The sequence below is a fragment of the Pteronotus mesoamericanus genome, unplaced genomic scaffold, assembly GCF_021234165.1.
Source record: "Pteronotus mesoamericanus isolate MK-2021 breed Mesoamerican mustached bat unplaced genomic scaffold, CSHL_Meso_final contig_169, whole genome shotgun sequence".
In the NCBI taxonomy this organism is placed as follows: domain Eukaryota; kingdom Metazoa; phylum Chordata; class Mammalia; order Chiroptera; family Mormoopidae; genus Pteronotus; species Pteronotus mesoamericanus.
In genome coordinates, this window is record NW_026555068.1 from 26709913 (window position 1) to 26730812 (window position 20900).

A 20900-nucleotide genomic window follows, 5' to 3' on the forward strand; every position below is an offset into this window, starting at 1 on the left:
GCCTGTTTTGTTTTTCTTCTCAAATGTATTACTTTTGCCCTTGTTTATGATCTGTCCCCCATCCCTGGAATGAGGTCAGGGGTTTTGTTTATTTTTTGACTGGCAGTAGGTAAGGGCTCAATAACTATTTGTGGAATGAATTGATAAATGCAAAAGGATTGAACAAAATGTTAGCATGGTGAATTCAGCAATGTATTGTATTAAAAAGTACAGTATGACTCAGTTGGATTTTTCTCAAGAAGTCAAGTTTAGTTTAAATTAGAAAAATACATTGAAATGGCAAATAAAAAACAAAAACATAAAATTATTTCAACAGATTGGAAAAGGGCATGTTATGGAATTCAAAGTTAAAGAGCTCTTACTTTCTTTAACCAAACATTACACTTAATGGTAAAACGAGGAAAGTGTTCTGTGTTTTTTGTTTTTTTTTTTAATATCAGGAACAAGAAAAGGTGTCTTTTTCATTACTTCTACTCTCCTCCTGCCTTGTACAAAGTCAACAGAAGAATAAGACTATACCAATAATGAAAAGAGATAAACCTCAAAATTTTTACAGATGGTATGATTATCCATATAACTAACTCAAAATAATTCGCAAAATAAAAGTAAGTCAGAGGATCAAAAAAGAATTTTGCAAAGTTTCTACATGCAAAATTAAGTAAAAAAAAAAAAATACCAATCAGAATTCCAATGAGTCATTGTGGAATCCGACCGACTGTTTCTAAAATGCATATGGTAACGTAAAAGGGCCATGAATAGCGTGGCACGCAGGCGAACAACAAACCAAGTCCCACTAGGAGGCGGTGTGGGGTAGCCCAGAGGGAGACCCCCAGGCTGCCGGGCAGGACGGACAGCCCGCAGACTGGCCCGGCCAGACCCTTCTGGACACTTGGTAATGACACGGCGGTATTGCAGGTGACTTCGACAGAAAAGCATCCACTCATTGAGAAATGGTGCTAGAAACAGTTGTCGATGAATCAGTTGCCCAGGCCTTGCCCGTCTCCTTTCCAGGATCCGCCGTTGTGCTGGCCTCTCTTCTCAGCGGTCTGTCTCCTGTGCTCCTTCCGTTGTTTTAGATTCTTTTCTCATCGCTTATTTTGGTGTCCTTTGTGGAGTGAGCCAAGGCGTGTGTGTGCCTCACGATGTTTAAATGGGAGTAAATTAACCATATAGCTCATCTTTTTTTTTTTTTTTGAAATAGACTATCTCAAGAGTTTTGATTTCCTTTGAAATTGTTGTATTAGGACAAGTCAACCCATAACCCCACAAAATATGGGGCACATGCTAATGGTTCAGAGAGTAGTGAAAGTCTCATAATCCCTTTAACTGGGTCTTAATTCATTTGAGAAAATGCAGCCCGCCTGGGTCTGAGGGCTGCTTCCTGTGTCGACTGATAGGCAGCGTCTATTCACATGTAAATTCTGTGTTCAATATTGGAACCATTAGCTCCATTCGCGAATCAATGGGCCCTATTCCCATTATATCTAGTACTGACAACGCGGCTGGGACAAAGTACTCTCTCCTGTTGTTCTGTTTTCTCAGGAAAAGCCTTTTCTCCAGCCCCGGCTCTCCGCTCGCCGTGCTTCGGGCAACAGTCGCTTAATAGATGCTTTCTCCCCGGGGGTGCAGTAAACACGCGGGGGTGGGTGGCCGCACCGTCCGCCGCCCGGAGGGGCGCGGGCGGGCCGAGCGGCTCCGCGCCCAGGCGCGCGGTTGCCGTGGCAACGCCGGCGCTGCCGCGGCCGTTTCTCGCCGTGGGCGGGTGGCAAGCCGCTCCCTCCCTGCGGGCGAGGGCGACGTGCGGCTCCGGCAGCTGGAGAGACGCTGCACCTCTGCGCGGGCTCCCGCCGGGGGGCTGAGAGCCTTCCTAGGCCGCCGGGGCCCGCAGGGCCGGGGCGGGGGGCGGGGGGCCGCGAGGCCCCAGCCCAGCAGCAGGCAGAGCGTGCGGGCGGGGACGCTTCAGGGACCCCACTTTGAGTGCAGGTTTTGCCGAGGGTCAGCTCTGACCTGGAGGGAATGGAGGTGGAGGGACTGTGCACTTGCCGAATGGGGTAATATGTTCGGAGTAATGTAAACAGGGAGGAGGAGAAGTGGGTCGGTGTGATGTGGGGACCTGAAACGCGCTCGGCAACGCCTGCGCCCCCGGGGGTGTCCGTTTGGGTTCAGGCGCCCAGCGTGGCCATCTGTCTCGGGGTTTTCTAAGGGTAGCAGTCGCTTCTCAGTTAACGCCGTAAGTCAGGACTGTGACGGCAACAGCGCCACCGCCCGGGATGTGAAGCTTGGGTGACCCGGGTTCGAGGTCCCTTCCGCCGCCCAGGCCGAGGCCGGCAGCGTCGGCCCCTCGGCGCCGCAGGCCAGAAAATGCGAGGCGAGTAGAAGCTGGATCTGCGTCAGTGATGGGGCGAGTGGGGGTCGGCGGCCGGTCCTGGGGGTCAGCTGTGACCCTCCCCCTTCTTTTGCACATCAGCCTGTCTCCTGACTTTATCTTTGCCCTTTCACAAGCTTTAGGCCTGGGGCCCAGCAGAGGTGATTCCTATCTGTGAATGTGATATTGGGACACCTTTGTATTTTTTGAACTCCCATTCTGAAGGGTTTTGTTGCACGTGTTATTCTGGTTTTGACACCTCCATGGCTGCAGTAGGAATCTCACAAACTTTTATCAAATCCTTCCCGGATAATCGGGGAGACAAATCACAAAGGAATGGGATTTGAGATCATGGGGGCTCTTTGGGGCACTTGCCACAATGAGGAGTAACTCTTCCTTGGGCTGGTACTCATTTTCTTTCTTTCTTTTTAAATGATGAGTAAGACATAAAATTTACAACATGGAGAGATAAAGAACAGTCTAAAGATTTTTCCGCCACCCTGGTAATCTTCACCCAACACTGTTCAGTGGCATTCAGATCCTACACACACGGGCCCCTTCCATCTGCCGGTGAAATTCTCTCCTATCACAGGAAGTGTCAGGCTGTTCCAACCTTTTCTACTCCCCCCCTCCATGCCTGTGCGTGTGCGTGTGCGTGTGCATGTGTCAGGGGAGGAGTGTTCAGGAAGTGATTTTGCCTGTACAAGCAAGAGCTATGGAAGCAGGGAGAGGTTCCGACCTCCTCCTTTCCCTCCTCCAGGGCAGATGGGATGAGCCCTGATTCTCTCGAGAAGGCCAGTTCAGGGGTCAGTGTTAAAGGAGCAGACCAGCCCACCCTCTGAATGGGAAGGTACTTCGCACAGGAACTGTGCCTCGTTGCATAGATCGTAGGGTGCTGGAAACACATATGCATTCCAGATAACGGGCACACAGATCTTCCTATGGCTTAAGCACAATAAATAGCAGTGCATTTTCCAACGTCGTTTGTTACTTGTTTCTGAAGAAAGAAAAAGTCAGTTATGTGGATAGTTTTGGAGGGGCCTCGGCACTGCAAAAAGAGGTGGATCAAGAATTTCCGGAAGGAGAATAGTTGGAGGACATCTTTCAAGCAGGATGTATCTGGGGAAGGAGAGAGGGACATGGGCAGACTGAAGTGAAACAGGTCACCTTCCTCTTAGCTGTCAGGCCTCTTACCTAAATGTCCCCCTTCACCTGTGGCTAGCACCTAGCGTCTTATCAGTATTTCTTATGCAAACATACAGACTGAGGCATTTCTAGTCAATCTATTAGAAGAGATTCAGAAGTCACCTAGAAAATTCTGGTGCTTCATTAGAATACTAACAACAATGCTCTTCTGATTCTCAGACTAAACGTTTAAAGCCAACTGTTGAAAATTAAGGCTAAAGTGACAGAAGTTCAAAAGTGATTACAGCAAAAATTTTGAAAACTGTAACAATGAAATAATAGTTCATATTAATAACTGTGAAAGTTGCATCTAATAATGGCAGACATTGACCGAGTAGTTCCTCTGTCATGCACTATTTTATGTATTAACTCATTTAGTCTCACAAGAATCATTTGAGGGAAGTTCTTACTGTCATCTTTTTACAAATGATGAAATCGAAAGAATAAACTTGCCAAAAAACACAGACATGGCTGTGAATCAGGATTCCAACCTGCCCTGCGCTCTCGGTCCAACTGAGCCAGTATGTTTCTCTCTTTTTTTCCCCATGCAGCACAGCAAGAAATAGATTGTGCGTGATGAGTCACTACAAAAACGACACACACAAAATCTGACCTGAAAAGATTCTAAAATAATTTGCCTTATCACATGCAATGCACTCAGACATGGTCTAGTCTGTTCTCTTTCACTTCAAATTTTAAATTACTGGTTGACGTTCACTCAATTGGGTTCACAATGAACAGATTTTGACTAACTCTTTAAAAGGTACAGCCACAGGGAGTTCAGAAGAATAAATGTCATTGAAATGAAGACGTCAGCCTGTGAAACTTGAGAGCGGTAAAGTCAAGCAGGAATGATGCGCATGCATGGATGTGAGGATTGTTTGTTGCCAGACGTCTGGGCGGGGAGGAAGGGCTTCTGTTGGGCTGGGGGCAGGCGATGAAGCCGGCAGTAGAAGCAAGGATTCTCTTGCCTGGGGGAAGGGTTTCTCATCAAGGAACTTGACGTTCATACCCTTCAGGGCAGCCTCAGCCTCGATTTACAAAGTTGACGTGATGTCATCTGCAAATGCAAATATCCTTGCCCACACTGCTGAAGTTTGGGGAAACGCTTAGATCCACCAGAAACCCTAACTCTGCCTTGTTCCCGTTGGTCTGCGCAGGGTGCTTCGAGTGCTGCATCAAATGCCTGGGGGGCATCCCCTACGCCTCCCTGATCGCCACCATCCTGCTATACGCCGGCGTGGCCCTGTTCTGCGGCTGCGGGCACGAGGCGCTTTCGGGGACTGTCAACATCCTGCAGACCTACTTTGAGATGGCAAGAACTGCTGGGGACACGCTGGACGTCTTTACCATGTAGGCCATTCCTGCCTTACTTCTTGTTTTGAGAGTATATGTGCCCGTTGCTGTGTGTTGAATAAACAGGGGTCGAGGGTTAAGTGAGCCAGTGTTTTAGAGGGGAAACAAAATTCTCTTAGGTTATGTCTGTGAGTCAAGAGGACGTTGGCCTTTGCCGCGAGTGCAGGGCACATCGCAGCAGATCAGTGGCCAGCAGAGTCTGGACTGCAGCTGTGTATGCCTTTGACGGTAATGTTTTCTCCCAAGTTCGGTTACCATTCAGTGGAATGCCTGCCCTGTGGGTGCTCTTCCAATCTGAGCAGCGACTTTGCTGATTGAATAGGACCGAAGCTGGAGAACTGAGCCTGATAGAAACGTAGACTCTGCCGCTTTTTCTAGAAAAATCCCCCAAACGCCATGGTGTCCCACCATGGATATTCTATCATTTGTCCTTTCCTGGGTCACAGAAATGATTGTGAAACATTGGGAAAGGCTTTTACTGACTTCTGCGAAAGGGAAAGTCACCAGAAATATTAAGCCTCGATGTGTAAGCGCCAATTGGGCTTAAAATGTACATTTTGCTCATAACAGGTGAACCCCTGGGATCACTAAGTTATGGGGATGTTAATATTTTTTTTTAAAGATGATGTAAACATAGTCTGGAACTAAGAAAGAGTTTGCTGTGCAAGTTTCAGTCCTTTATTGCCTAATATTATACAGAGAAAAAGAGTAGGATTGAATTACCCCAGAACTGGCCCCAGCCGGGTAGCTCAGCGGGTTAGAGCGCCGTCCCGATTCGCCAAGGTTGCAGGTTTGTTCTCCGGTCAGGGCGCCTGCCAGGAACAACCAGTGAGCGCATCAGTCAGTGAAACAACAAATCCCTCTCTCCCCGCCTTCTATTATCTCTCAAATCAACAAATAATTACAGAAGAATGTACTTTCCAATAAATGTCCAACTCGGATAACTTATTCAGTGATTTCTTGCCTACAAAGAGAAAATACCCTATTTACTACACTTTTCTAATCCCAGCGGATAGAAACTCTCCATTGCATCAGCATGTATTTCATGCTTCTTGAGACTGTGATTATGTTTTTTTCACCTTGTTTTATTTTGTCATTCTAAATAAATTCAAACCTTCTTAATTTGTATATCCTTCTTCTGGAATAAGAAGCTTTTCGAGTTACAAGTCTCTGCGATTATATAGCTGGTAAGGGGACTTTGCTTTTGACTTATAAGTCCATCGAAAAGAAGTTAGGCACATTTCTTATTTACCAGGGAAGTTCCTACTGACCTGGTGTAATTAGGACCTCAGACCTGAACCCAAGACAACACCGGGGAAACACAGGCAGGTTACTAAGTAGAAGATAACTTTTCTTCAACCCTGATTTTGGAAAATACAACATATTGTTAATTTTTTAAATAATCTGTTGAGCAAAGTATCGCTCCTAAGTTCTATTTGTTATTTTATCCACTGAAGTTGCTGAAAAAGAGATGCACATTTTTATCAAGTCATAGAGTGAGAACTTCCTACTTGCAGTGGGAGGCATGTACCCTGGACAGAGTGATAGCAAATGTTTCAGGGAAAGGAAAGTTGAAATATTTGTGTTGGCACTTAAAATTTGAGGTTGACTGGCATAAAATAAGAAATATAACAAAGTAAGTGTGTAAGACTGGGAACCACCCCCGCCAACTACCCTCTGCCACACACACACAGTGATTAAGAGGAGGAGAGAGTTGATTAGCCTCTCAGTTAAGAAGTAGATTTATTTAAAAACATATTCACTAACTCTGAAGTATCAGTTTAGAGCTCATCTATGTCACTGATGAATGGAAATGAAGAAATAATAGCAAATTTTTAAAATCATGACCTGGAAAGGTTAAAGGAATATATTGATGTAACTTTAGAATTAGCATTACCCATTAAATTGAATTCTTTAAGCTCACAGTAGACAGTTTATCAATTTCCACTATATTGGCTGTATAGCATGAATTGATCCTTAAGAGCTTATAAGTGATCTGTATCATTTGAAATAATTCAACTATTGAAATAATTTGGATTATTGCAAGTTAGTTTCAGAGAACCTTAAGAAAATGATTACATGGATATATTTTAATGTGATAAAACTGACATTTTCTTTTTAGTTTTATTTCAGCCTACACTGGACAAAATATATTTTCACTGTGCATTATTTTAAGCTACTGCAGATGTCCTTAAAATCTACAGATCCTCTATATTTAGGCTATATCCAAATCGCTAACTTTAATTTTGGCGTAGACATTTTAAAGAAATACAAGCCTATTAAGTGTCATGAGATGGAGATGTACGATCAGACACCAGTTGTCAAGCTCTGACATTTCAGCAGCGCCCAGTCCGGGAGCTCTGAGGGAGCCGTACGTGTGGGAGTTCAGGAGAGAAATCAGAAATCATGCTAATTTAGTACTTTTACCAAGTTGGTCTCTTAGATTGGGAGTGAAATGTGACACCTCCAAAGCCTATTTTGAATGGGAAGAATACCATTCTGAGAGGAATAAAAGCAAGGATTCAAATGATCTCTCCCTTCATATTTCAAAATAATTAAAATTCTGATACCAGACTCTGTAAAGAGACCAAATGAATTATGATTCTCTGTCACCAAACAGGTCAAGAAAACACAGAGGGAAGATATGTACGATAAACTACTGGGTATAGTTAGTGCCAATGGATACATTCAAAGTTGACACACAGGTTTAGACTAGGTAAAGAATACCCTCGGCGGGGCTCCTGACAAGGATATCAGAGGAACAGATCAGAAACAGAGAAGTGAAATAAGGAACATAAAGCAGAGGTAGTTGAAAGCTGTACTTCAGGCAAAACACATGCTTGGAAATCAGCTAAGGCAAGCTTGGAAAGAATGTGCAAGAGAACGATCGTGAAGAGAAGACTTGTTGGCCAACCTTAGTAACCTACAGAGAGCCCATTTCTTTCTCCATAGTTTGTGCACAATTCAATCAAATCAAGCGTTCCCACTCTGTCAGCTTATCAAGGAAAAGAAGCCTCTTGACAGGATGTGGGAACTGAAAGATAAGACCCGTTGTCCAAGACTCCGGTCTCCCACCCGCGGTCCTGGGGATCAGAGGAGTTAGGCCTCCCTCTCAGCTTCTCGCTCCCTGTCTCTTCCCTGTCTCCGTCCTGGTAAACACATATCTCAACAAGTGGTCAGTGTCTCCAAGTCTACAGGGCTCTCACACTGAAATATGGCCCTTTCATTTCACTGATCATCTAGCTAGCTTCCAAAATCTATTTCTCATAAATAAATTTCTGAATAACCTCCCTTCTCATGCAGTCTCTATTTTAGACATACGATTCTCATCCAACCTCTATTTTTAGACATACAAGTCTCACGCAATCTCTATTTTAGACATGCAATTCTAAGTACCATTGGCCCTCACCAATGGAAAGCTATCTGAAACGTAGCTCCTATACTGATGTTGCCCATTAAATCATTTTGTCAAATTCTATTTGTGACATAGAGACTTGCACAGAGTAGGGAAAGAGGGAATCTCTCAAAAGATTTTGTGACCCACTGATACATATTTAAGAATCACTCTGTTCCTCCTCACCTGCTTGGTTTCCCACAAGTGTTTTCTCCCTTAATCTGTCAGTTTAGTCTTTCAAGGTCATGGTCATTTGTTGGCGCCAAATTATTGTGACGATGAGCATGTAGTGTCACCCACTGTGTGCCTTAGGGAATATTCCCACACGCTAAGCACAGCTCCTGTTGTTTGCGGAGCTGGCTGGGCCGCTCAGCCCTGCAAACAGCTCACTGTTGCGCCCCATTCGGCTGGGTGATGAGGGCTGTTTTCTGATTTGAGACTTGGACTTTCTCATCTGTGAGCCCCTTGGCAAGGCATTATCATTGCGCTTCAGAGGTTTCACTTGACTGAGTGAGCAAGAAGCAAGGTAAACATTTTACTTTTGCAAAGCAGATTCTCATATAGGACAATGAAATGTGGAAACCGGTTAGAAGATTAGTTGGCAAACAGTTCAAACCAATAACTTGGCTAAGTGATTTGGCTTCTTGAGTAACTTCCTGAGGACTGAGCAAGGGACAACCTTATTCACAAACATAGCGCTCCCTCTGACGCGGTAGACATGGATTGTATCGGAGTTTTTTGACTAATTGCAGTGAGGGTCGAGGAACTGGTACCATCGATTTCTAGAGTGACTATATTTCATTTTCAAAGTTTTATGACTGTGACTTGAGGTCAATGCTTCACAAACTGAGTTTACCAGATAATGAATTGTTTGATATTTAAAGCACACATAAATATGAGTTCCTGTTTGCCTAAAGCAAAAGCAGGCAGTAAGCTCGAAAAAATAGATATATTGGTTTTGCCCTCAACTAACATAATGTGTGTATAAATCTTAGTCTGCCCGTAGTTCATGTTTATTCCTTGGAAGTTAATGAAATAAGAAGCTGTTATCAGAGGCCTAATGGCTGGGAGTGGGAAGGAAAGGAAAGCAGGAATTCACAGCAAGATAAAACCAGGTTTCATAGGCCCGTGGAAATCACAGCAGTGCGCACACACCATCTGTTCTGACCCAGGGGGCTGACAATCAAACCAGATGGCTGGAGTCTTCTACTTATGAGAACTTTGAAGATCAGACAAATTAGTGTTGATGTGAGATTATTGATTAGTCATGGAGAATCGAAAATAATTTCTTTCGTAGCTAGCGCTTCAGTTAGAAAACTGTACTAAACTCTTAACTTCTGATAAAACAAACCGTGGGCATCTCCTGCGGCAATACTTCAGCCAGACTAGTAGTCTCAAATGAGTATTTAAAAGAAAAACCCAGTAACATAAAGCAACAGCCACCCCCAAACGGGAACATGAAGCAGGAGGAGCTGAGATAGGGAGACCACATGCTCGCACAGCCAGACTCCTGGGCTGGTTTCCTGTGGTCCCGCTCCCCTCTGCCTTCCCGGCCGTCCCGCGGGCACGCCGCTGAGCCTGCCCCCCTCAGCTCCTCCCCAGGGAAGGGGCGCACTGACTCTGCCTGCTTCCTGGTTGGTGCGGGCGTGAAATGAGTGGGCATCCTAAGACCCCAGTCACGCGGCTCGCACATTGTAAGCGCTAGCTCCTGATGGGCGCAGGTGAGGGCGATGGCAGTGGCAGTGGCTGTCACCACAGCGATGTCTTCCCCGAAGCTCTGGCTCCATGTAAAGGCCACTGCCTTGCTTCCTAAGGTCCGTTCGTCTCCGGGCAACCACTGAGCCACCCTGCCCACGTAATGCGCTTGCTGATTCACTCCTTAACTAGGGTAGATATTTAAGCCAAGGTACATATATCTGAGTAGGTTTCAGACTGAATTAGAATTCAAAGGTCTAATTTCTGTTTTCTTTCAGAACACCCAAGGATACAGCAACTTTAGGAAAATATTTACAAATAAGAATAGGATGAATTTATCCAAATAATGTGGTAAGGTAATCAGGTAGAAGGAAACTTGCCTTGTTCCGTGTGCTTCAGAGGGAGCGATTTGAGCCAATGAGTTCTAGTTTACAGGGAAATCGTTACTTGGCTCAGAATGAAGAACTTTCCAAGGGTCAGGGTTTTTTCCTAAAGAGCGTGTGGGCCGCCTCCAACGAGGCTGGTAATGAAGTTGCAGTTCGGAGATGCTTACAATCTATAACTCACATGCGAAACCTTGGCCTTCTTTATTCAAGAACGGCTATCTTAGTCCTTATTAGTATGAGTCCTTATTTTTGTTAACTGGGTTGTTGTGAATATCCAGTGTGGAAACATATTTAAAACTCTTTGAATTTATTGTACTTCTATATTGTTCTTGTTTTCAAATATGCATACATGCTTTTCAGGCTAATTTTTGTCTGATTTCTCTTTTTCACTCACTTAGCAAAAATTCCTGGGCTATGCTGTGTGCTGCTCACTGTGCTAACGCACCGGGATACAAGGCAGAACAAGACTAATTACTCTTTTCAAGTCCTGACATTGGAAAGATATGGGAGCAAAAGTGCTGTCCACATCAGACTAAGCAGACACGAACCAGAGAACGGCAGTTAGTACACGCAGGGCACATCAGGTTAATGGAACAGAGGGAATGGAGACACTGCAATAATTAATTAATACTCTATGGCATTGGCAAGGACATGCACACAGGTATTCATAAGCACATATAAAATTATGACCCTACTCACCTTTTTACCAAAAAACTTTCAGGTGGATTGAAAGTTAAAATTTAAGAGTAAATTAATTTGTAAATACTAGCAGGAAATGTAGATTAATATTTCACATATTATGGGGCAAGAATGATTTAAGCAATATAAGAAATAACAAAGATTTATGGATTTGACACAATATAAATTAAATTTTACTCATTAAAGTATAGTGAAAACATTAAAATGTATGCAACAATGGAGAAAAATATTTACCATTTACATGACAAGTGTTCCTAATTCTAATAAACTCAAAATTAACTCAACAACAAAAAGACATTCTAGATATTCTAGTAGAAAAATTGGCAAGATATAAACTGTATCCCGTTAAAAATACAAAATGATTAATACCTTGTAAATATATCTTCATCCACATGACTAAACTAAGAAAGTTAATTAAAATAATACCATTTATGACTATAAAGTTATCAGAAAAATTAAATGATAATACCTGGTATTTGAAAACAGAGAATAGGCCTTCTTATTCATTATCAATGCATCTTTATTTTGGTACAAACTTTATGAACATCATTTTCACAAAATATGCCTCCAAATTTTCTAGGAATTTCTCAAAGAAACAACCTACACTGTGCCCAGAGATTTTCCATGCTGTTCATGATAGTGATGCATTAGCTTTCCATAGCTGTGGTAACAAATTTCAACAAATTTAGTAAGTTAAAAACACACAAATTTATAATTTTTTAAAGTTCTGGACGTCACGAGTCTGAAATGGGTCTTACTGAGCTCATTGAAATGGGCTGAAATCAAGATATTGGCAGGATGGCCCTCCATCTGGAAGCTCTGGGAAGAGCCCCTGTTTTCACTCGTTCCAGCTTCCAGAAGCCACCTGCACCCCCTGGCCCCTGGCCTCAGTCTTCAGAGCCAGCGGTGGAGCATCCTCAGATCTCGCTCTGCACGTGAGCCTGGCTCTCCTGCATCTGGCAAACTTTGGATGCTGGGTGGCTGCTGAGAACAAGGGAAACCGGGGCAGCTTATTGCTGTAGAAGCAGTACTGGCTATGCCGCACACAGTCACCAAAAAGAGCAAGATTATGAGCTTCTGAAAAAGAAACCAGCAAGCCTATGTAATTGAGAAATTGCACTCATGGGCCCTTCAAAATCACCCCCCCCAATAAAAAAGGTTTCAGTGGCCCCCAGAATGTCTAGCCAGACTGACTGGTGAGGGTCTTCTTCTGTACAAAGCTAATTCTTTAAAGACTGGGAGAGGTAGCTGTTTTTCCAAATGCATAGGCCCACGACACTAAATTACAAGACCCCTGAAGAAGGAAGGAAACATGGCCCCAAAAAGGAACAAAATTAATCTCTAGAAAACAATCTTAAAGAAATGAAGTTACATGAATTATGTGACATAGAATTCAAAATAACCATCATAAAGGAAACAATGCATGCACAAAATGAGAATATCAACAAAGAGAGAGAAAATGTAAGAAAGAACCAAACAGAAATTTGGGGGCTAAATAAATGAACTGAAAAATCCACTAGAGGGGTTCAAAAGCAGGTTGACAAAGCAGAATGAAGGATCAGCAAACTCAGACACAGGTCATTTGAAATTACACAGTCAGAGGAACAAAAGGAATGAAACAGAGTAAAGAAAGACAAAGAGGCTTATGGGGCACCGTCTGGTTGATCAATATATTCACTGCAGGAGTCCAGAAGAAGACAGAAAGGGGCACAAAGGTTACTTAAAGAAATAATGACAGGAAACTCCCCAAATCTGTGTAAGGAAATAGACATCAAGAATCAAGAGCCTCAGTGGACTCTGATTAGGATAAATGTAAAGAAATCCACATTGAGACATATAAATTATCAAATGTGAAAAACAGAATTTTGAAAGAAACAAGAGAAAGCAACTCTTTACCTAGAAGAGAAATTCTATGAGACTATCAGTTGATTTCTTTGCAAAACTTTGCAGGCCAGAAGGGAGCAAAGTGGTTTAAATCACTGAGAGAAAGAAACTGCCAACCAAGAGCACTGTATCTGCCAAAACTACCCTTTACATATAAAGGAGAAATAATTTCTCAGAATCAAAAAAAAAAAAAAAAAATACTGAGGAAGTTTGTCACCACTAGACTTGGCACACAAGAAATGCTTGAAGGGAACCCTCAAGTTGGAATGAAAGCACTTTAAATAGCAAGACAAAAACCTATGAAAGTATAAAGCTCACTGGTAAAGGTAAATATAAACAAATACAGAATACTGTCATACTATAACGATGGTGCATAAATCACTTTTCATTCTAGCATAGAAGTTAAAAGACAAAAGTATAAAACTACTGTAGCTATAAAAATATGTTAATGGATACACAATAGCAAAATGTAATTTGTAATACTGACAACATAAAGGGTGTGGCTGAAATGAGTCAAAGTTTAGAGTGTTTGTATATGATTGAAGTTATCAGTTCAGCATTGATTGTTAACTATAAGATGTTCTATCTAAGCCCCATGGTAACCACAAAGAAAATACCTATACAAGATATGTAAAAGAAATTGAGGAAGGCACAAAAGCATGTCACTATTTTAAAAAAATCAATGAAATAGAAAGGAATACAAGAGACAGAGACAAAAAAAGATACAAGACAAATAGAAAACAATTAACTAAATGGCAATAGCAAGTCCTTTGCTATCAGTAATCACTTTAAAGATAAGTGGATTAAACTCCCCAATCAAAAGATGTAAAGTGACTAAAAGGTTATAAAAACAAGATTCAGCACATGTGGTCTATAGGAGAATCTCTTTAGATTTAAAGGCAAACATAATAGAAGGATGAAAAAAGTTTCCATGCAAATGATAACCAAAAGAGAGCAGGGCTGGACATACAGATATTAAACAAAATAGACTTTAAGTCAAAACTGTCCAAAGAGACAATAAAGAACTTTATATAATAATAAGTGGGTCAATTCACCCGGAATATTTAAGTTATACATGCACTCAAAATCAGTGCACCCAAATATACAAAACAAACCTTGACAGACTTGAAGGGAGAGCATCACACTAATAGCAGGGGATTTTGGTACCCACTTTCTATAATAGAAATGACAGACGTTCTGGTAGAAGATTAATCAGAAAACAGAGAACTTGAACAGCACTGTTTTACAAGTGAGCCTAACAGGCATACCAGAACATTCCGCCCACAGCTGCAGAATACACATTCTTCTCAAGGTCACATGGAACAGCAAGGTAGAGCACATGTTAGGTAGGAAAACAAGGCTTAACAAATTTAAGAAGTCTGAATTCATATAAATACCTTCCCATTCACAATAAAAATAAAAAAGAATAAAATACTGAGGAATAAACTTAAATAAGGCGGTGAAAGATTTGTGTGCTGAATACTATTAAACACTGCTGAAATAAATAAAGGAAGCAATGAATAAATGGAACAGCAGCTCATATTCATGGGCTGGAGGAGATTATATTGTTGAAATTTGCATACTACCCGGAACAATGTACAGATTACATGTATTCTTTATGAAAAGCCCAATGGAATTTTTTAAATTAAAATGGTAAAAGCAATCCTAAAATTCATATAGAACCACATATAACCAAAATTCATGTGGAACTCAAATAGCCAAAATAATCTTGAAAAAGATGAACAATGTTGGAGACCTTACACTTTCTCATTTTAAAAGATATTATAAAGGCGCCGAAATCAAAGCATTGTGGTGCTAACAAAAAGGGAGACAGACAGACTGATGGAACAAAATAGAGAGCCCAGAAGGATCCCCTCACGTGTAAAGTACAGTGAAATGATTTTCAACAAGGTGTCGAGACTGCACTACGGGGAAAGGATAGTGTTGTTAGACGCGATTTGGAGGGAAATGGATATCCACTTGGTAACGAGTGAAATCGGACCCTCATCTTACACCATTCATAAAAATCAACTCGGAATGGATTACAGAACTAAACGTAAGACCTGACACTGTAAAGCTCCTAGAAGAAAACAGAGGGAGGGAACTTCATAATATTGGTATTGGTAGGGATTTCTTAGATACGGCAGCAAAAGCACAGGCAGCAAAAGCACGCATATACACGTGGAACGACATCAAAGTGAGAGGCGCCTGTGCAGCAAAGAAAACAGGATGAAAGGCAACCTGCAGAGAGGGAGGTGATGTTTGCAAACCATATATCCAATAAGGGATTGGTACCCAAAACATATAAGGAACTTTGATAGCTCAATAGCAAAAATTAATTAATTAATTAATTAATTAATTAATTAATTAATAACCTGACTTACAACTGGGCAAAAGACCTCTGTAGACATTTCTCCAAAGAAGACCTGGAAGTGGCAAATTCTCTGATTTATTTCTCAAAAGGGCTTTGGGGTTCCCACACAATACTTAGGATAACAGAAAAAAACCACCTGCAATCTACAGACAATACGTGCATCTCTCTCTTACACACACGGGCACTCAATTGTGAGTAAAGAAAGGATACCTACCTGTTCCCCCATGGAATTACGCTATAACCTGGCCCATGCCCCATTCCATGTAATTTCTTATAGTGATTCTGCCTGAAGTTCTGACTTTTCAAAATTACAACTTATCTATACAGCTGTAACTTTTTATTATTGCCATCATCAGCAGAAAACGTTAGTGATGGTTTACAGTAGGTGTGACATAAAATACAATGCAATTGTCTTTTTACGATAACAAACATGAGGTTTTAATTTCTTCAAAAATGAATTCATCATTAACCATAAAGCTCTCTTCCTCTTTTAATGTTTTAAAGGCTCAGTGATATAGACACAAATGTATATTTGATATTTTGTCACGGTTAGAGAACTTTTAGGTCAAGTGTCCTGCTTATGAAGTGATTGAAGCGGACTCCTGAGCAGCGGGACGCGCTGCGTCTCCATGACTAGCTCGGGGAGGAGTGGGAAGGGGAGGAGGATTTACGCACAGGACAGACCCTCGTCCACAGACACTGGAAGTGGCAGAGCAAACTGTATACACAGACCCGAGGCACATCGAGCAAAATGTGTCCGCATCCCACTTGCACTGTGAACGTAAACACTCCGCAGAGCCCGTTCCCAAGGTGCCTGGAGCTCTAGCGAGACTGCGCTGCGGTTCAGCCCCGCAGCGTGATGAAAATAAACCGCGGTCCTCTCTCCCCAGGATCGACATCTTCAAGTACGTCATCTACGGCCTGGCGGCGGCCTTCTTCGTCTACGGCATCCTGCTCATGGTCGAGGGCTTCTTCACCACCGGCGCCATCCGAGACCTCTACGGGGACTTCAAGATCACCGCCTGCGGCCGATGCGTCAGCGCCTGGGTAGGTAGTTGGTGCACGTTCTGTGCTTCCTGTGAGTTTATTTCGGGGGCACGTGAGTGTGTGTCTTCACCTGCCAGGAGTGGAAGTAGTTTTTAAACACAGTACCAATTCCCTCCTGCGCTTGCGATCTTAACTCTCAGCATTATTTTCTAAATTAAGATTTTTCCATGTGAGAATCCAGTATTAAATTCTCAAATCACATGCAACGCAATTAGTTGTATTTCAGAGGGAGCAAAAGAGTCGACCTCAAAGGGCTTTGAGGTTTCAGTACAATATTTAGAAATTCCAGTGACAGAAAAATCCATCTGTCATTTATAGGCAGTACACGTGTGTCTCTTCTCCTGCAGTACATGTCTGTGTATTTTACTTGAAATTTTGGGAGAATTGTATCATTGAATACCCGTTTAATAGTGATATAAGATAAGAATTATACTGATGTACTGATTTGGGTTTCAAATCCTTATCGGTCTGACGGTTAACAGTGAGTCGACTTGCCGCACTCGAGAGCTACCATAGGCAGTGCGTGTCTATCCAGTAAGGCTTGAGTCTGAAAGGGGAGAGTAATGTGGTTGAATGTACTTTTGCATTTCTATGCACGACAGTTTCTCTATAATGCAACATCACAGCTTCCATTCTTGACTATCATGTTTTGTTACTTTTCCAATGTTATATAAGAATATGTATTTAATCACAGCGCATATTTCATATTGAATAAGATGTCTCTACTAAGGAAGGAGGTGATTCATTTCAGTCTTACAGAAAAGTTAAAAAATACCTGTTAACCACCAAACATTTTTTACCAGGTTGCAACAAGGTCGTTTGTGCAGCTCGGCTCAGTGGTGATAAGAATCTGTCGCGGGTATTTATTAATATATTTGCAGTTGTCTCTGGGATAATGTTTTGTAAGACTCATTTTTGCGGGGGACAATACTTATTGCAATACCTAAGTTTTAAAGATCAGTACTATCCAATTACAGATCTGGAGGATATTAAGTTAAAGGGCCAACTGCCAATAAAGAACTAAGCCATTCCTCATTTTAGATTCATTTATCTTCTGCCATTCGAGGGCAGTGAATTCAATTAACGATAAGCTTTTTCTTACAATTGGGACACGATCACTTATTTTTAGTTATTTTGTCTTAAATGGATTGCGGTGACATTGGTTACTAACACTGTACAGGTTTCAGGGGTACGATTCTATACCATAACATCTGTATATTGTATTGTGTGTTCACGGCCCAAGACAAGTCTCCTTCCGTCACCGTTTCCCCTCGCCCTTTACCCTCTTCTGCCTCCCCCGCCCCCCTTTCCCTCTGGTCGCCACCGCTCTGTGGGACCGCGTCGGGTAACCCCGCTTGTGTGCCTGAGGCAGGCACACCAGGCCCGGGCGCGCACACTCACTCACAAACGGACGGTGCAGATGGTCCCGGGGTCTCAGTGCAGCTCCGAGTCCGGGGCCCGAGGCCCCCGTGCTCTCTGAGCACGTCTGTGCGGCCGGGGTCCCCGGGCCGGAAGGCCGCAGCGCGCCCTGGAGAACCGCGAGGCCCCTTCCCAGCACGGCCCGCGCCGGCCGCCGCCTCCGAGGAGGCAGCGTGACCGTGTACAGGCAGCAGTGACCCGCTTGCCCCTCCCGCAGCTCAAATAAGAATTCTTCCAGCAGGAACGTGAGCCACCTTTTTCTGTAATAGTGGCAGTTGTGTCACCAGTCCTTCCCAACACACCAGGGTGGCGGCAGCTGCGTGGGCCCCTCCAGAGGCGCCCCCGGCCCGGCCTGCAGGAGCAGAGCGGGGCAGCGCGGGCAGAGTTCTTGGGGCGGCCGGCGGTCCCCCCGCGGCGGGTGCGCATCGGGGCCAGCTCCCCCCGCGCACCGTGGGGTCACAGGGAACAGTGAGCGCCCGCCAGTCAGCCCCTCGGCTGCGCGCCTTCCCTGCTCCCCTGTTCCCACGCTGCCGCTGCTGCGGCTGCAGCTTTTTCAGCCTGCGGGCCCGGTGTGTCTTCCAGCCTATTTCACCCTCGGAGCGCACCGCGAGGCCGTTTATCCGTCCGCCTTAGCTTTAAAACACCCTTTGGAGACTGTGCCCCTCAGCTTAGGATGCGGCTAATGACACTTCTGGGTCGCAGGGGCCCGGAGGTGCTCTGCCTGTGATGAAACCGAAGCCCTTTCCGTTTGCTGTTAAGGTGGGAACGTGACTGAGCTGATAGCTCTTTAAATGCATTTCCGAAGAGGACACAGGACTTAAAAACACTGTGTTACTGTGAAATGTGGGGGCTCTGAGTTAGGGCTCAGCGAACTGTTGGTATGTCCCGCGCCTGGAGACGGCTCATGCGGAGGGAGCTCGAGCTGAGCGCCCAGGTCGGGTGCACACAGAGACTTCGCGGCATCCGTGGGCCCGCTCTGTTCACGACACTGGGGTTCGGGTCTGCCTCCTACCTGACTGCGCCTAGGGCCTCGTGGCAGGCCATTCGCCCTGCGTCTCAGCGATGCAGCCGCCCCCGGACTGGGAGGCCTTCTCAGCAGGGAGGCCGCCGCTGAGGGGTTCTGTTTGCCTGGCTGCGGCGCCCCTGGGAACGCTGCCACGGAAGCTTGGTAACTCCACAAACTGAATTTCTTAGACACCCAGTCTGAACGGACAGGAAATCAGATGGAAAACCAGCGGCCTTTACAAGTGGCTCTCAAGTCAAACACGCGGGAACCTCCGCGGCTGTGGGGTCATGGGAAAGTCATGGAGCCACTGTCGCTGTGAGCCTTCTCCCAGACCCGTCTGCGGTTCGGACGCCACCGTAAACTCCTAACAAGGACTGGAATATCCAAGTCGAGATCAAAACAGAAATCACACGCTTTTGTAAAAAAATTTCCAGTACTAAGAAAACATTCCTAGCAGTTTTGTTCAATCGAATGCTAACACAGAGTAGCATGCATGTAACCTATGCGTAGCACAGCTAAGGAAGCAGGACACCCAGACGCCTTCCGCGACGTGTGCATGGTCTGATGAGATGGTCCCAAAATAATGATGTGACAACGAGGGAGGCTGGGTTGTAACTGGGAGTCTGGCCCCCAAGCCCTGTCACTTTATGGCGGTTTTCCTATCCAACATCAGTGAGTTAGTTCCAACATCAGTGAGTTAGTTCATCTAAACCGGACCAGAGAAATTTCACTGAATTTTTTTCTTTGTGAATTAAAAGAAAGGGCAACGTTTGAATGAATGTGAGTGATGTATGAGACGGTGGCTGAAGGAGGAAGAGCCAACGAGGCCCCTCTACACACACACACACATACACACACACACACACACACGCGCGCGCGCGCTAGGTCCACAGGGCCCATCCCCCCTCCTTCCTACAAACGCAGCCAGAGCTACTAGAAATTAAGACTCAGTGTTGATCAAGGCAGTAAAAATAAATGCAACTTAAATAGGTTGTTACTTCTGTCCATACCCAACTTTTAGAAAACAAAATAATCATTCGCTAAGTCCAACAACTTCCTCTCTTTATTTTTAAAGTGAGACCTGTTGTGGGCCATGTTGAGTCTTAAGTGCCTTCGCGTCTGAGTTCCCGTCTGTTTCCCTTGTCACTCTCCCAGGCGAGGTGCTTAAGCTGCCATGCTCGCTTACTGCTCTGGAGACCAAAAATTAGCCCTGAGACCTACAATAGCACATAATGACAATGTTAATAAAGAGGGCATTTTCCTCGAAGGAGTTTCATTGACAAGACTTGTTCAGTGTTGGGTGGCTTCCAAACTTCCTAGAGCCTTTCTCCTTGAGCAGGAGCGCCCTCCGAATACCTTTCCCAGATGCAAGAACGCCTTTTGATTTTCTCCCAGTGTGGCGCGAACCCTAATTTCCTTGCCCGTAGGGTCCTGCCCCGCAGGCTGACCCCCTGCTGTGGCGGCGGTGGCGACAGTGACCACAGGGCGCTAGGGAGAATCCCAGGATCCCAGGCTGGGGCTCTGCCTGTGCTTCCCATGTGCCCGGGTGCATGCTGGGTGCTGCTCAAGAAGGATACCACCCAGCCCCTCCGTGACCGTAGGGGAAGAGTTAGCGGGTGTCCCCCTTGCACAGCGGCAGACGCAGAAAGCAGAAAGCGGAAGCAGAAAGAGCGGCCCACACTCAAGCCAGCTCGAAACCTGGGCCTGTAATCAGTGTGCTGCGAGGGCCCTTTCTTGCTAAACAGATGTGACGTCTCGGCCAGGGTGACAGTAAGTAAGTGGCATGTCAGCGTTTGATACGATAACCCAGATAGTCAGTCTCTGCCCCCTTCAGATCAGAATCGAATGGCAGGGAACGGAAAACGACTTGCATGACGTCATCCGGATGAGTGACATCGGAAGTGGATGGGTACAGAGACCGGTAGCATGCTCACTGCTACTTGGCAGCCTAGCGGACCCTTGTCCCCTGGCCCGGGTGGGCAGGCAAGGCCACAGTGCCCGGTCAGCTTCATCTGTTGCTTTGCTTCATTCCCCATCCAGAAAGGAAAAAGGACAAAGACCACCCAAGAAATATTTTCCTTTCTCTCTGG

At 44.5% G+C, this 20900-nt stretch overlaps 1 protein-coding gene across 2 annotated transcripts in view; it reads left to right on the forward strand.

The window, feature by feature from the left end:
- GPM6A (glycoprotein M6A) overlaps window positions 1-20900 on the forward strand; it is a 196203-nt gene that overhangs the window by 162559 nt on the left and 12744 nt on the right. For both annotated transcript variants that reach the window (XM_054566201.1, XM_054566200.1), the window contains exons 2-3: window positions 4711-4903; window positions 16229-16385. In XM_054566201.1, coding sequence (XP_054422176.1) covers window positions 4711-4903; window positions 16229-16385 — 350 coding nt within the window. The remainder of the gene's footprint in view (window positions 1-4710; window positions 4904-16228; window positions 16386-20900) is intronic.